General features: G+C 39.4%; 1 protein-coding gene and 1 long non-coding RNA gene across 3 annotated transcripts; one reads left to right on the top strand and one right to left on the bottom strand.

Annotated features, from left to right (window-relative positions):
- LOC109847622 (glycine-rich cell wall structural protein 1.8-like) lies at positions 292 to 1,454 on the bottom strand. The gene is made up of 2 exons (XM_020416854.1): positions 950 to 1,454; positions 292 to 458 (listed from the first exon to the last, which is right to left on the bottom strand). The coding sequence occupies exons 1-2, from the start codon at positions 1,452 to 1,454 to the stop codon at positions 292 to 294; spliced, it is 672 nt and encodes a 223-aa protein (XP_020272443.1).
- On the top strand, positions 3,518 to 9,994 carry LOC109849258. Of its 2 annotated transcripts, XR_002249052.1 has the most exons (3): positions 3,525 to 3,916; positions 9,511 to 9,683; positions 9,953 to 9,994. It is a non-coding gene; the product is annotated as an uncharacterized LOC109849258 (long non-coding RNA). The 2 variants fall into 2 exon arrangements; XR_002249051.1 differs by lacking the exon at positions 9,953 to 9,994 and having other exon boundaries at positions 3,518 to 3,916; positions 9,511 to 9,742.

The raw sequence follows: 13,780 nt of genomic DNA, 5'->3' as shown, positions 1-13,780 counted from the left end.
ACTCCCTGCCCGTGGCTAAAGACTGCCTCTGCCTCGATTGGGCTGGAGATATGGGATAATCTGTCCTGGGCCAAACATCCTGAACTGCCCGAATACTGTCCCTCTGTCCTCTGAGCCTGCTGGCGGTGCCTCAAGCCTATTCTCGCTGGCCCTGACCTCTGCCTGCTGGCGCTGCTGCTGCTGCTGGTTCGCGACCTTTGCCCTGCTGCGGCCTCCTGCTGGTGCGCTGCGCGCACTCTGTATGCCTATGATGTCCGACGCTCTTTGCTGACACAGGTTAAAACAAGATCCCTAGGGAACCTGCGCTGCCCTGCATGTGCTCTCTACTCTGCTGGGGCGCTCCCCTTTTATAAAGCCGGCCCCTAAGCCTGTTGCTTGCTGTCCTAGAAAAACCTCTTTCTTGTTCTTGCCCTCTGTCCCCACATCTGTCCGCGTCTTTGCCTTCCTTCCTTGTCTTTCTGGAACATAGAAGTCTCAGTCTCCTGTTATTATTGATGTAAACTTGAGTATAGTACAGTAGTATATAAATATTTTTTATATATAATCATTTGGTGATTAATATTATTAATGACCTTGTTATTATTGATGTAAACTTGAGTATAGTACAGTAGTATATAAATATTAATAAAAAGATTTTTGGTTGATTATTAATTATTAATATAATTCAGAATATTATGTGAAAATTTGAATTTTTCCCTCTCTTAATTTCCTCTAAATTGAATTTGAATTCCTTCCATATTTTTCCCTAATTTATTTCTCAATCAATCCCCTGATCACTCCCCATCTTTTGATTTCTTTCCAAAACAACCCCCCAAATCACGTGCATATCCTTTTCTCTCTCCCCTTCCATAAAATAAACATTTTTTTTTCTCTTCACCATCACCCCTCTCCAACAGTTCAAAAAAAAAAAAAGAGAGAAAAAAACCCATCTTTTTCTTCTTCTTCTTACTCCCAGCACCGAACCTGACAACCGCCGCCCTATCCCGGTATCCACGTCCCGTGCCTGGCCCGTCCCCCCAACCGCCATCGCCGACCTCCGCACCTGGCGGAACGCCGCCCGGCGACCGCCTTTCACTGCCGCCCGCCCCTGTACCCTTGTTTCTCTCTCCCTCGCGACCCCATGTCCGCCGCCTCGTCCGAGCTCCGACCGCCCTCCTCTGCCAGCTCCGACGAGCTCTCGCCGCCGTCACCTCTCCTCCCCCACTCGCCTCGTCGGCCGCCCCTTCTCTCTCTCGTGCTGCACGAGCTCGAACGCCGCTGCACCCGACCACGAACCTCACCACCTTTGTCACCTTCCCCGCCTCCGTCCAGCCACCACGCCGGCCTCTCCATCCCCCTGACGCGTCGCTGTCCAGACCCGCTGCCCTCTGACGACCATCGCCTCCATCGCACGCCATATGTTCGACGGTATGCCAATAGCCCCCGTTGAGCCCCTCAGTGATGACAACCGCCATCGGCGTCGCCGTCCCCAAACATCACCATCACCCTCTCGACGGCAAGCATTTTTGTCTTGCTCTTTGTTGAATTCGTTCTCATTATTATTATGCAAGCATATTTGTTCTTTTAACTCTTTAATTGATCTCCTTATTATTTTTCATAATTGACACATGTTCATCTCCTTGTCTGTTTTACAAATTTCAGAAAATTTCAGTTTTAAATATATTTCATCCTTTTTATTTGGTCTTGATCATTATCCTCAAAGATTGATTTACTTATTTCTGCAGTAGTTGAGATATATAACATTAGATTTTGAGGTCTGTAACCGGTTCCAAGTTATACATGTTGGATGTATGTTATGTTTCTGATTTTCGAAGTCTAATGTACCGGTCCTAGTGTCTGACTTTTTATACACGAGGACTAGATGTTTATAACTCATTAGGAGAGAAAATGTATACCTATGACAGCTATATAACATTAACGGCAACCAATATTAGTTCACTTATCAGTCTTTGAGTAGGTCTCCAATTAATAATCTCTATGACGAATCTTCACCTTGACAATGACTATAATGTTTGACCTGTTCTCCTTGTTGTCCTCAATTATTATTTTTATTTATTTTCATTTTTGTATTTTTTATATATCATTAGGAGAAACATCATGCTGATGACTAACCTAGGATTTGATAATGAACCAAGAGAATATCTCTGATTGTAGCATGCACCCAATCCCATATCCCTTGATGTGTGCTAAACTTTTCTCCTTTCATAGAACGACTCATGTTATTTCTTGACTGAAACCGTATAACCCAGCACATTAACAATTTAGCAGGCCTTTTGATCCTTGAGTACGACCCGGCTGAGAGAAGTCCACTTGTGCTAGGTTACAGTTTGTTTCCAAAAGTGAAGCATGTTCTCTAATGATAGTATAAGTAGCAATGACATTTATGTCTAGAGATTATAAGCTTTTAGCCGAAACCTCATCGAAATCTCATTTGCTTTATGTGACCCACCTACCTAATTTCACAATAAGACACTAAGTGATGTTTAATAAAATTCAAACGACAACTACCTTATCCTTATGAGATACTATACTGAATACAATATTGCCTCTATTTGTAACTTTTTCCTATGTGTACTTGTAAAGCTATGATTTTGATACACTCCTTTCTTTGTAAACTCTTCCTGTATGCTCTATACACAAAGTTCTTGTACTTTTGTACACTCTGTATAATCAACGCTGTCAATACTCACTAACTATTAAAGAAGGCAAGATTAAGTGGCAAACCATTATGACTTGATGATGAGTTGATGACGTTTTATGTGCTATGATTTTGTTACTTGATCACCTAGTTGTTATCCAATAGGAGAGACTGTGCATGAATACGACTCCTGTTAAAAATATGATTTATAAGCGTGCTTTCATAGCATGGCTATGTTCTCGATATCGACATCCCGATATGAGATTTTTCCTTGGCTATTTACTATTATAGCATCGACTAGACGATGCACCTATCTTGATTTGGACATGTTCTGGGTCACGGTTATTATCATAGTTTTACAGAAGTCGTTCCACGGTAACTCTGTTGTTAGTGCACAACATTTCATGCACAGTCACTTAAAATTTAATCGACAAACATGAGGTTTATAAAGGGGAATTAGATGGAGAATATAACATGTATATAAACGGGCATATGCGCATTCCTGATATCCTGAGTTATATATATACATGGGCCAAAGAGCCAATTCCTGACTTGAAGCCGTGTTCCCGGGACGGTTTACGGGGAACCGATTTATACATGAAAATATTCTTCTCTAATTCAAATAACATGTAAAAATAAGAATAATGTGTTTGTATGCTTTGTGATAGATTTGGCATGCACGGTATGGACCTGGATGAAGTATGGATGTTGTATATTTGATATTGAATTTTGGGAGTTAATATTTAGAGATTTACAATTTGAGATATATGGTATATACGAGGGTTTCCTTGTTTGGATTATTCCCTCGACGTACTCATCTCTCATATTGTGGGTTTCTAAATCTTACCTCATTTTAGTATAGGGTATAAAATTGTATGCTTTAGGGTAGACCTTGTTTGATATACATGTTTAGAAATTTCCTTTATTATCTTTAACTGAGGGTTCATCTTATTTTGATTTATAAGAATAACTTTTCCTTTTATCACTGAAATTTTAGAATTTATCTTTTCTTTATATCCACCACTTATACTTACACGTACATAATTTCCTCATTTTACATGCTTGCTGGGAGTTTTCTGACTCCCCTGGGGTTTGCATGCCCCAGACTTGGGATTTGTTCTTTCTTCGCAGGACCAAGAGTACTTTAAGGATTAAGACCAGCGACAGTGATCACCTTCTCTCTCTCAGCTTCAGTTATTGAGTCTTTCTTGAAATCACTTGTGGTACTTCAGACTAAGATGTATTTTCCTCTTTCCTACTTTGAAGAGTTGTAGACATGTAAGAGAAATTTGTCTTTTCAGAGTTTTCTTTATCTATCTAGTTCCTTTGCTATTTTAGTTACATGCTCTATGTAGTAGTTCTTTTGGCAATATACTTGTATACAGGATGACCTAGAGGCGTGAATGTGACTGTATGGTTGCATTGCCGGCCGAGTCACGCTCCAAATTATAGCATTTTGGAACCGGGGCGTGACAAGGTTTTAGTGGTATCAGAGCCAGGTTTAGAAATTGTTGTCTCATCTTATATACAAGTGCAAACTAAGATTAGGCCAAAAATAGAGCATGTATAGACTAGGTTCTTTCCTTTCCAGAAATACGTCCTTTAACTCCCAATACCCTGATTCTCAAGTCATAATCTTGACCAATCTCATTTCAGTTCTAATCTTGACCAATCTCATTTTAGGGAATCCCCTACTCCAGTTATCCCTCGTATGCTTGGAATTTAATATTTGAGGACATGAGCTTGGATTGAGGAAATATGATAAGTGTTATTTAGAACTAAGTTAGAGGATCAAGAGTGAAAATCTTTTTGTATAGAATTTGGATTTGATGTTGAGTGAGTTGAGAAGATATATTCATATTATATCAAGATTAAGGTGATAAACAAGGTGGGTGAAAAGAGAAATCTATTAGAGATGTCAAAATATTAGTTGAAATTTTAATGATTGAGATATGCAAAGATCCCAAAAAGAGGTTTACTAGGACATGGGATGATTTAAATATTAACAAAAGCCAAGAAAAGAGTTATTATGATATGAGATTTTTTTTAATAAAGATATTTGATTCTTGATCAGACTTATTTGATGATTGAAGATGCATGGACATACATATAGATCAACTTAGAAGATATTTGGTGAATTTCTGATCTTGACAATTTAGAATTTTGTGAGCAGTGATGGAGGATTTATATGAAAATTTGTACTTCATCTGAATTTATATGAATAGTATAAGATCTTTGGAGATGATTTTAACATTAATATTAGTAGAGCAACACAACAAAAGGATGGCATCTAGAATGTTATAAATTTTGAAGAGAGGTATACATTATATCTGGACTATGTTCGAAAATAATATGGATGATATATAATTAATTTTACTATGTTGGAAAATAAGATGAGTGATATGTAATTGATTTGAGGCATCATGAATTTGAATATGACTTTTAAGCACTAAGATGTGCATGGATCAACTAAGAGGCAGTACTAGGACAATGAAGGGAATAAAGTTTCTATAGAATTTGTGATAAGGCGTTGAGAATGTGATATTAGCCTAGGCTTATACAATGAAAATTTGTGAACGAAATTGCATAAACTGACCTTGGGCGTATTTGAGTGAACTAATGCTTTTGAAGTTGAGAATTGAGTTACAAAAAAAAAAAAAAAATTGATACAGACGCAACGTGATCATCATTTTTGGTACATGAAATTTTTTTAGCGGAACATTGCCATATGAGTACAATGGAAGAATGAATGGTAGAGTGATCTAAATTTCGAGGACGAAATTTCTTTTTAAGGTGAGTGAGATGTAATACCCAACACATGATGACTTATGTTGGTCACCTGAAATTATCCTAACTATACATATGCACTAATCATTATATTAGAGAGGGGACCAAGATGCTAAAAATAAAAACCTCTACCGTGTGTAAGAATTCTTCTCTCGAGCCTTATGGATTATGAGTTATGATGATTAGGGGCTGGTTTGATGAGCTTTGTTTAAATTTTGATAATGTATCTTCTTGGCGTTATGAAGCTTTAATATGTAATCATACCTTGGAGTTAGAGTAATCTCATTTTGAGGAATCTACCTTCCTGGAAGTTATCTAACTCCGAAATGGACAAAACTGGTTCTTGCATGAGTCTAAACCTTTGTTTAGATGTAAGTATGTGGGTTCTGCACTAACTTTAATGACCTGGTACTTGGTAGCATTAAACTTTGATGATCAGTTTTTTTTTTTGGGCCTTAATTTGGTAGACATCCTCTCATCACATGTGGGTTTGTTTCATTTGATTAATTTGATTCCCTCAACTTATCACAAAATTGTTGTTTAGTTATTAATTATGAATATTAGACCATAAAGGACCTTTATGCAAGAAGAAAGTTATCTAATATAATTATGTTAGAGGTTATTGGAAGTTGATGGTTGTTAAGGGGTTCAGTGCAATTGAAAATTTGTGGAGCAGTTTGTGGTAAATGGATACCCTTATAAAAGAAAGAGAGTAAACCCTAGGGTGCCTTTCCTCCAAGCCGCAACTAGGAAAAAAAAAAGAAAAAAAGAAAAAAAGAAAAAAAAAAGAAAAAACCCCCTGTCTTCAACATCTCTCTAAATCCAAGTCCATGTTCCTCCTCCCATGCTCTTTCTCATCTCCAAAGTTTTCCCCCTTCTTTCTTTAACCTATGAGATCCCCTCAGATCCCCCAATCCCCCAAATCAATCAACCGCCTCAAACCCCTTCTTTGTCTCCCTCTCCATCGAGCGCGTCGTCCTCGACATCGCCCACTCCCTCTTGGGCAGCCGTAGGTTCTCGTTCGACGTGCCGACGAGGTCCGCATCGAATTAGATATACGTCCCGGAGCTCGACCGGATCGTGCTCGAGGATAAGTTTACGGCAAGCATTTTCTTATTTCCTCAATTCTTTTGTTTTTTTTTTCAGGGTTGCCTTATTTTCCATAATCGTCTGGCTTGTTTTACAAATTCTATAAATTTCTTTCTTCTAAATCTGTTCAGATTTTTGTCCGTGTCCAGATACAAAACTATTAATGAAAATGAATTTATATTGAATTTTGAATTAACAAATGATATATTATAACCTGCAAATCTATAAGACCCATACTTGTTATTGTTTACGACTAAATTCTCCATACTTACTACTAAATACTCTACTTTTCATATACAATTGAATTTTGTTTTATCAACCTATCATTATATGAATTTATTAACACTAATCTCTCATATATCGATGATCCTTATCTCTACCACCACCTGTATAATTATATTGAATGAACAACAGTTACCCCCACACACACTCACACACTGCTTGGTTGGGGTATGGTGGTACACGAGAGGGTCAAGAGGACAAATAGGATACAGTAAGAATAGCATATATTATGTTGTAGTGGTCATTAAGGGTAGTTTATATGGTTGGATTTTAACACATTCAATCGTATTTAACGGAGTCAGTAGTGCTAAACAATCACACTGAGAGAGTCCTCATTAGCATAACCTTACTATTATGAATCTATGATCTATGTCCTTGAGATGGATGAGAACTTACAGGTAAAATATGGAACGAGTATATATTTTTATGAAACTCGAGGTTATTTTTATCATGGATAATACAAGGGAATATTATTTGAGATGGTTTGGATGGATTAAAAGGATTGATAGTTCCATCTTGGAAGGAGGTGTTTGATTTTTTGGTCCAAGAAAGATGAACCTGGTGAGGAAGTGCTCAAACTAATTATTTGTAGTCTCATTCATGTTATTGATTTGATCAGTAGCCCTTCCGTGCAATTAGCTCCTCATTAAATTATTTTTCTACCAGAAAGTTTTTTTTTATCTTCGTGGATTTGTTACATGTTCTTGTCCAGTGCCTTGCTTTAACGTTTTGTATTTTTTATGGGAACAGTGGGAAGTGTTAAGGATTGCCTAGCAATTGATAGCCAAAGTTGTTAAAGTATATTATTCATGCACGGTATCTAAATCAGGCCAGATGCTCGAGTTCTTTTTTTTTATCTGAATAATCATGTGCATAATTCTTCAACACTTGGGGATGAACGAAATCTAATGTCGATGACTCGTGGATGAGTGACGTTACGAAAATAAGTTGAGCTTAATTAAGTGGACAATGTGATTCTACTGGAGTAAACCAAATCCAAAAGATGTGGACAACACGTGAGCTTCTGTGGGTTGAGTCATGGTTGGTTCTGCATATAGTAAGGAGACAGAAGACACATAATTTTTAACTTAGTGATTAGCCTAGGATCATTTCTGCTCCAGGCAAATGGGGAGAAAATGAATGGTGGGAACTTTTTATTGTTTTATCCTTTTAGTATGGAAATCACTAGCCTAGGATGTATTTTGGCACATCAACTTTTTTTGTGCATATGAAACTTTCAAAATATGCAACCAGAAAGAAGAAATATCTCAAGTATTAACAATTACGTTAACCTATCTATACGTGAATCAAAACCGTGATTTCAAATTCTTATCCGAGTCTGACTGTCGTAGCTTTCTGGTAGATGTTACCTCTCGTTTTACGGATTATAGGGCATAGCGCATCATATATCAGTGAGTCTGCAACGTTGTTGACGAGACCTATAACAGATTTCCATGCTGATCATTTGTAGTCACCTTTACTACGGTGGGTTTGTGCAATAAAATAGATATCCTATTAAGACATGCATAAGCAAGCATGAACTGGTGACATTGACGCAATATGCAAAATACATGATTTAATGCAATTGTACTTGTTATGAACTTACTGGTGGTTTTGACATGCTATGACTTATGAAAGATTGTTGTTGATCACTCTAGTTGTCATCCTATAGGTGAGACTGGTGCATGAAGACGCACCTCCCTGTTAAAAATTTGATTTTACGCTGCCCTTTCAAAGCATGGCTATACCCTCACATCGATATTCCCGATGTCTGAGGGAGTTACCCGCCTCGATATCGCAATCCTGATAATGAGATTTTTTTTTCTTGGCTATTATACTAATATAGCATGCGACGTTAACGAATTGCATCACTTTCTTGATTGGACATGTTCTGGGTCAGCAGGTTATTTTTCATAGTTTTACAGAAGTCGTTCCACGGTAACTCTGTGGTTAGTGCACAATATTTCATGCACAGTCATTTAAAATTTAATCGACAAACATGAGGTTTATAAAGGGGAATTAGATGGAGAATATAACATGTATATAAACGGGCATATGCGCATTCCTGATATCCTGAGTTATATATATACATGGGCCAAAGAGCCAATTCTTGACTTGAAGCCGTGTTCCCGGGACGGTTTACGGGGAACCGATTTATACATGAAAATATTCTTCTCTAATTCAAATAACATGTAAAAATAAGAATAATGTGTTTTTTTTGCTTTGTGATAGATTTGGCATGCACGGTATGGACCTGGATGAAGTATGGATGTTGTATATTTGATATTGTAGTGTAGGAGTTAATATTTAGAGATTTACAATTTGAGATATATGGTATATACGAGGGTTTCCTTGTTTGGATTATTCCCTCGACGTACTCATCTCTCATATTGTGGGTTTCTAAATCTTACCTCATTTTAGTATAGGGTATAAGATTGTATGCTTTAGGGTAGACCTTGTTATTTTAGTATAGGGTATAAGATGTATGCTTTGGGGTAGACCTTGTTGATATACATGTTTAGAATTTTCCTTTATCATCTTTAACTGAGGTTTCATCTTATTTTAATTTATAAGAATAGCTTTTTCTTTTATCACTGAAATTTTAGAATTTATCTTTTCTTTATATCCACCACTTATACTTACACGTACATAATTTCCTCATTTTACATGCTTGCTGGGAGTTTTCTGACTCCCCTGGGGTTTGCATGCCCCAGACTTGGGATTTGTTCTTTCTTCGCAGGACCAAGAGTACTTTAAGGATTAAGACCAGCGACAGTGATCACCTTCTCTCTCTCAGCTTCAGTTATTGAGTCTTTCTTGAAATCACTTGTGGTACTTCAGACTAAGATGTATTTTCCTCTTTCCTACTTTGAAGAGTTGTAGACATGTAAGAGAAATTTGTCTTTTCAGAGTTTTCTTTATCTATCTAGTTCCTTTGCTATTTTAGTTACATGCTCTATGTAGTAGTTCTTTTGGCAATATACTTGTATACAGGATGACCTAGAGGCGTGAATGTGACTGTATGGTTGCATTGCCGGCCGAGTCACGCTCCAAATTATAGCATTTTGGAACCGGGGCGTGACAGATACACAAAGAAGTTGAATGATTTAGAATTTGTGCATTCCCTAATATTCTCTATACTTCTTGCTCTTTTAGATAATTCGCAGGAGGCAAACGTGGATCTTGGGAATAGAGAGGCTGACGCACCCATAAGAGGTAACTCATTTCTATTGGTCGTAGTCTCTTTATTCTCCTTTCGTACTTATATTCTCTTGTGTCAGATTTCTCGATTGATGACTTTGACGAGGAAGGCTTGCTTGTGGACACTCCGATGCTCCACTTTATGTATGGCTCTCCCCAGATTGATGATCAGTTGCCTGGAGATGTATTTCCTGAGTCTACGCTCCCTAAGAATCCCGAGGATGGTTTTTCTAAAGGTACGTAGCTTTTCTCAAGTTAATTATAGGACTAGCCAATTTTTGACTAATGCAACTATAATGTGATGCATCTGAAAATTCTATTTTGTATTTGACAGGAGATTTTGTCGAGACTGATCCTGTTGAGCCGGCTGTGGGACCAACCACACCAGTTGATACACCCCCAGCCGTTACACTTCCATCACCCCCAGTGATTCAAGGGGAAGAAGGTATAACTTGAGCAATTGAGGAATGTCATTCATTTCTTCATCAAGGCTTTTGACGGATTTCTCCTTTTTGTGTAGGGCTTTCTTCTCGGCTTCACGTCCTTGTGAAAGAGTTATTATCAGACAGTGACCCAGAGAAGATTGTCATCTGTATAGAGATCCGTTCCTTCTTCTCCTTTGTGAATGCTATGATTGACAAGCTCTTCCACGGCGGACTTTCCCTTCACCAGTTCAAGCCATTCCTTGATCTTAAGATAAATTCCATAAGGGATACAGGGTACCCAGATCTGGCAAAGTCTATTGTTAATGATCTTGACTGCCTAGAGCGTGAGCTTCAGATGTTTCGTGAGCTCCGGGATGCAGATGCCTCTTCATTCATCGCTGCCGAGTTGGATACTCACTTACAGACATGGCGCGATGCTAGGTTTCTTGCTGAGTTAGACATTCAGGTGCAGCGGGATCGAGTGGACCGAGTTGAGGCCCACCTTGCTGCTAAATCATCTTCACTCACCGAGCTTGGCTCTTCTCTTGCCTCCTGTGCGACCGAGATAGACCAGCTCAGAAGAGCACTCCGTGAAAAAGAGGAGACTTTTGGTATTCTTCAGATGACGAAGGTAAAGGATCAACAAGCCCACACTGCTTTATCTGGTGAGTTGACATCTTTGAAGCAGAAGATGACTGAGACAGAGGAGGTTGCTGCGAAGACTTTAGCTACCAACGAGGAGTCCATCAGAGCTGAGCTGAGGCAAGCTTATGATGAGAAGCTTTCTAAGCTTAACCAGCAGATTTTTGGCCATGTTTTTGATGTATGATTTCATTTGCTGAATGTCTTGACTCTTGATCCTTTTAGTGGAACTGGTTTTTTTTATCTTTATCTTTATTATGATTCCTCATTCCGTTTGAAATGATTGACCATAATACTTTTAGGATTTTTGGCAAACCCTCAGCCATCAACGGATTTGATTAGCCTTTACCGACTACCGTTTGAGTCGGGCTAGCATGCGGATTGTCTAAATCCGTTCCGCATGTCACGTTGTGCTAAGAGAGTGAATTCTCTGAGACTTTCGTGCTATGATGTTGAATACATAGACTTCGCCATTGTTACGGGAATAGGCTACCCGGCGACACGTGTTAGGTGTTGACTTTAGGATTTTTGGCTAACCCCCAGCCTTTAACGGGTTTGATTAGCCTTTACCGACTACCGTTTGAGTCGGGCTAGCATGCGGATTGTCTAAATCCGTTCCGCATGTAACGTTGTGCTAAAAGAATGAACTCCCTTAGACGCGGATTATCTAAATCCGTTCCGCATGTGACGTTGTGCTAAAGGAATGAACTCCCTTAGACTTGATGCTACAACTTCGAATATGTAGACTTCGCCATTGTTATGGGAATAGGCTACCCAGCAACGTGTTTTAGACGCTGACTTATCCCTACTTAGGCTTCGGGATAAAATTCCCCAGAATCGAACTCTGGTGACTTTTTCTTCGGAGAAAGACTAAATCGACGACGCGTGTTAGGCGTCGGCATATCCTTTCTTAGGATTCAGGATGAAATTCCCCATGCGTGTAAGGCATGGATTCTGGTGTTATTAATAACAACCTGCCACAATGTTGAATATGTGAACGGGTGTTCTTTTTAAACGGTTAAGAACTGACCGGCAGCGCGTGTCAGGCGCAGACTTATCCTTGCTTAGGTTTCAGGATAGAATACCCCAGAATCGAACTCTGGTGTCTTTTTCTACGGAAAAAGACTAAACCGGCAGCGCGTGTTAGGCGCAGACTTATCCCTGCTTAGGATTCGGGATAAACTTCCTAGGATGAATCCTAAATTGACAAATTTTGGAAAGATCGGTGCGGGAAAAGAAGAATTTTATATTCTATTTTCCGGTCTTCTTTTAGGGTGAAGGCGAACCCGAAAACAAGGAAGGAAGAATTTTATATTCTATTCCCTGATCCTGGAAAGGAAGAATTTTATATTCTATTTCCAGCGAAGAAGAAACTAGAAGTGGGGTGTCCACTCCGAGAATCTGGAAAATTTAGATAGACTTGCCTTTTTATAGGATGAGTTATCTAAACTGAAAATGGGTTCTTCGTTTATCGAAGTGGAATTTTCAACTCCGGTTATAACCATGAACAAGGTTTAACCAAAGAGAAAAAGGGAAGGAGTTCTTTCGTTTATCGAAAAGGGACTCCGAACTGAAAGTGGACCTCTTGCTCATGGAGAGAATCAAGAGGGCCAGAAAAACATTTTTGGTGGACTCACTGTCAATTGAAATTGATCAGTGAGGGATTTTGGTGGTGAAAAAGATTTTGGGTTATCCTCTAGAATATTAAGTGTAATATTCTTCGAGGAACTTCCCAGTAAATGAGTTATCCTGAATGTACTAGGGATAGTACTTTTTCAGGAACTTCCCATTTATTGGCATTAATTGCCTGGCGCCCTCTTGAGTAATCAGGCGATATGCGCCGTTTGAATAGACTGTGTCTATTACAAACGGTCCTTCCCATTTGGGTTCGAATTTACCTTTCTTCTTGGAGGTGAGAATTATTGGTCGGCGAGCAGCGAGGACCAGATCTCCTTCCTTGAAGCTTCTCTGTCGGACTCTTTTGTTAAAAGCCCTTGACATCCTGGCTTGGTAAAACTCGATGTGTTGTTGAGCCTCCAAACGCTTTTCATCCAGCCTCTCGAGCTCTTCGAGACGCTTCTGATGTTGTTCCTCCGTCGTCATCTCCGTTGCGAGGGCGATCCGAAGGGACGGAATCTGAATTTCCAGCGGTAGCACAGCTTCACATCCGTATACCAGCGAATACGGGGTAGCTCCCGTAGGCGTGCGTATGGTGGTGCGATAAGCCCAGAGTGCTTCACCGAGTTTATCGTCCCAGTCTCGTTTATTGGTCTTCACGAGCTTTGACAAGATCTTGATGATCGTCTTGTTAAACGCCTCCGCTAATCCATTCGCGGCGGGGTAGTAAGCTGTCGACGAAACATCTTCGATTTTGAACTTGTCGCAGAATCTGACGAAGGCATTGCTTATGAACTGTGGACCGTTGTCATGAATGATCCTTCTTGGCACGCCGTGTCGGTAAATGACATGATGCTTGATGAAATTGATGACGTTGTTCGTCTTCACTTCTCTAAGCGGAATCGCTTCAGCCCACTTTGAGAAATAATCTGTGATCGCGAGGATGAACCGATCACCTTTGACTGAAGGGGGAAAAATAGGACCGACTATGTCCATGCCCCAAGTCTCGAACGGCCAAGACGTGGTTGACGTGTGCAACTGCTCTGGCGGTTGATGCATATAATTCGCATGTATCTGGCAAGCGTGGCATTCTCGTGCG

The sequence above is a fragment of the Asparagus officinalis genome, chromosome 7 (genome assembly GCF_001876935.1).
Source record: "Asparagus officinalis chromosome 7, Aspof.V1, whole genome shotgun sequence".
Taxonomy (NCBI): Eukaryota; Viridiplantae; Streptophyta; class Magnoliopsida; order Asparagales; family Asparagaceae; genus Asparagus; species Asparagus officinalis.
Note: the sequence above shows the minus strand (reverse complement) of the source record. Positions and strands in the feature narration are given on the sequence as shown.

What these genes read in the sequence shown, in the direction of transcription:
- LOC109847622 (XM_020416854.1), bottom strand. Translation starts at nt 1,454, where the DNA reads ATGGCGGTTGTCATCACTGAGGGGCTCAACGGGGGCTATTGGCATACC. An exon ending in TGTCAGGTTCGGTGCTGGGA is followed by an intron (nt 459 to 949) that starts GTAAGAAGAAGA and finishes TCTATGTTCCAG; the next exon opens with AAAGACAAGGAAGGAAGGCA.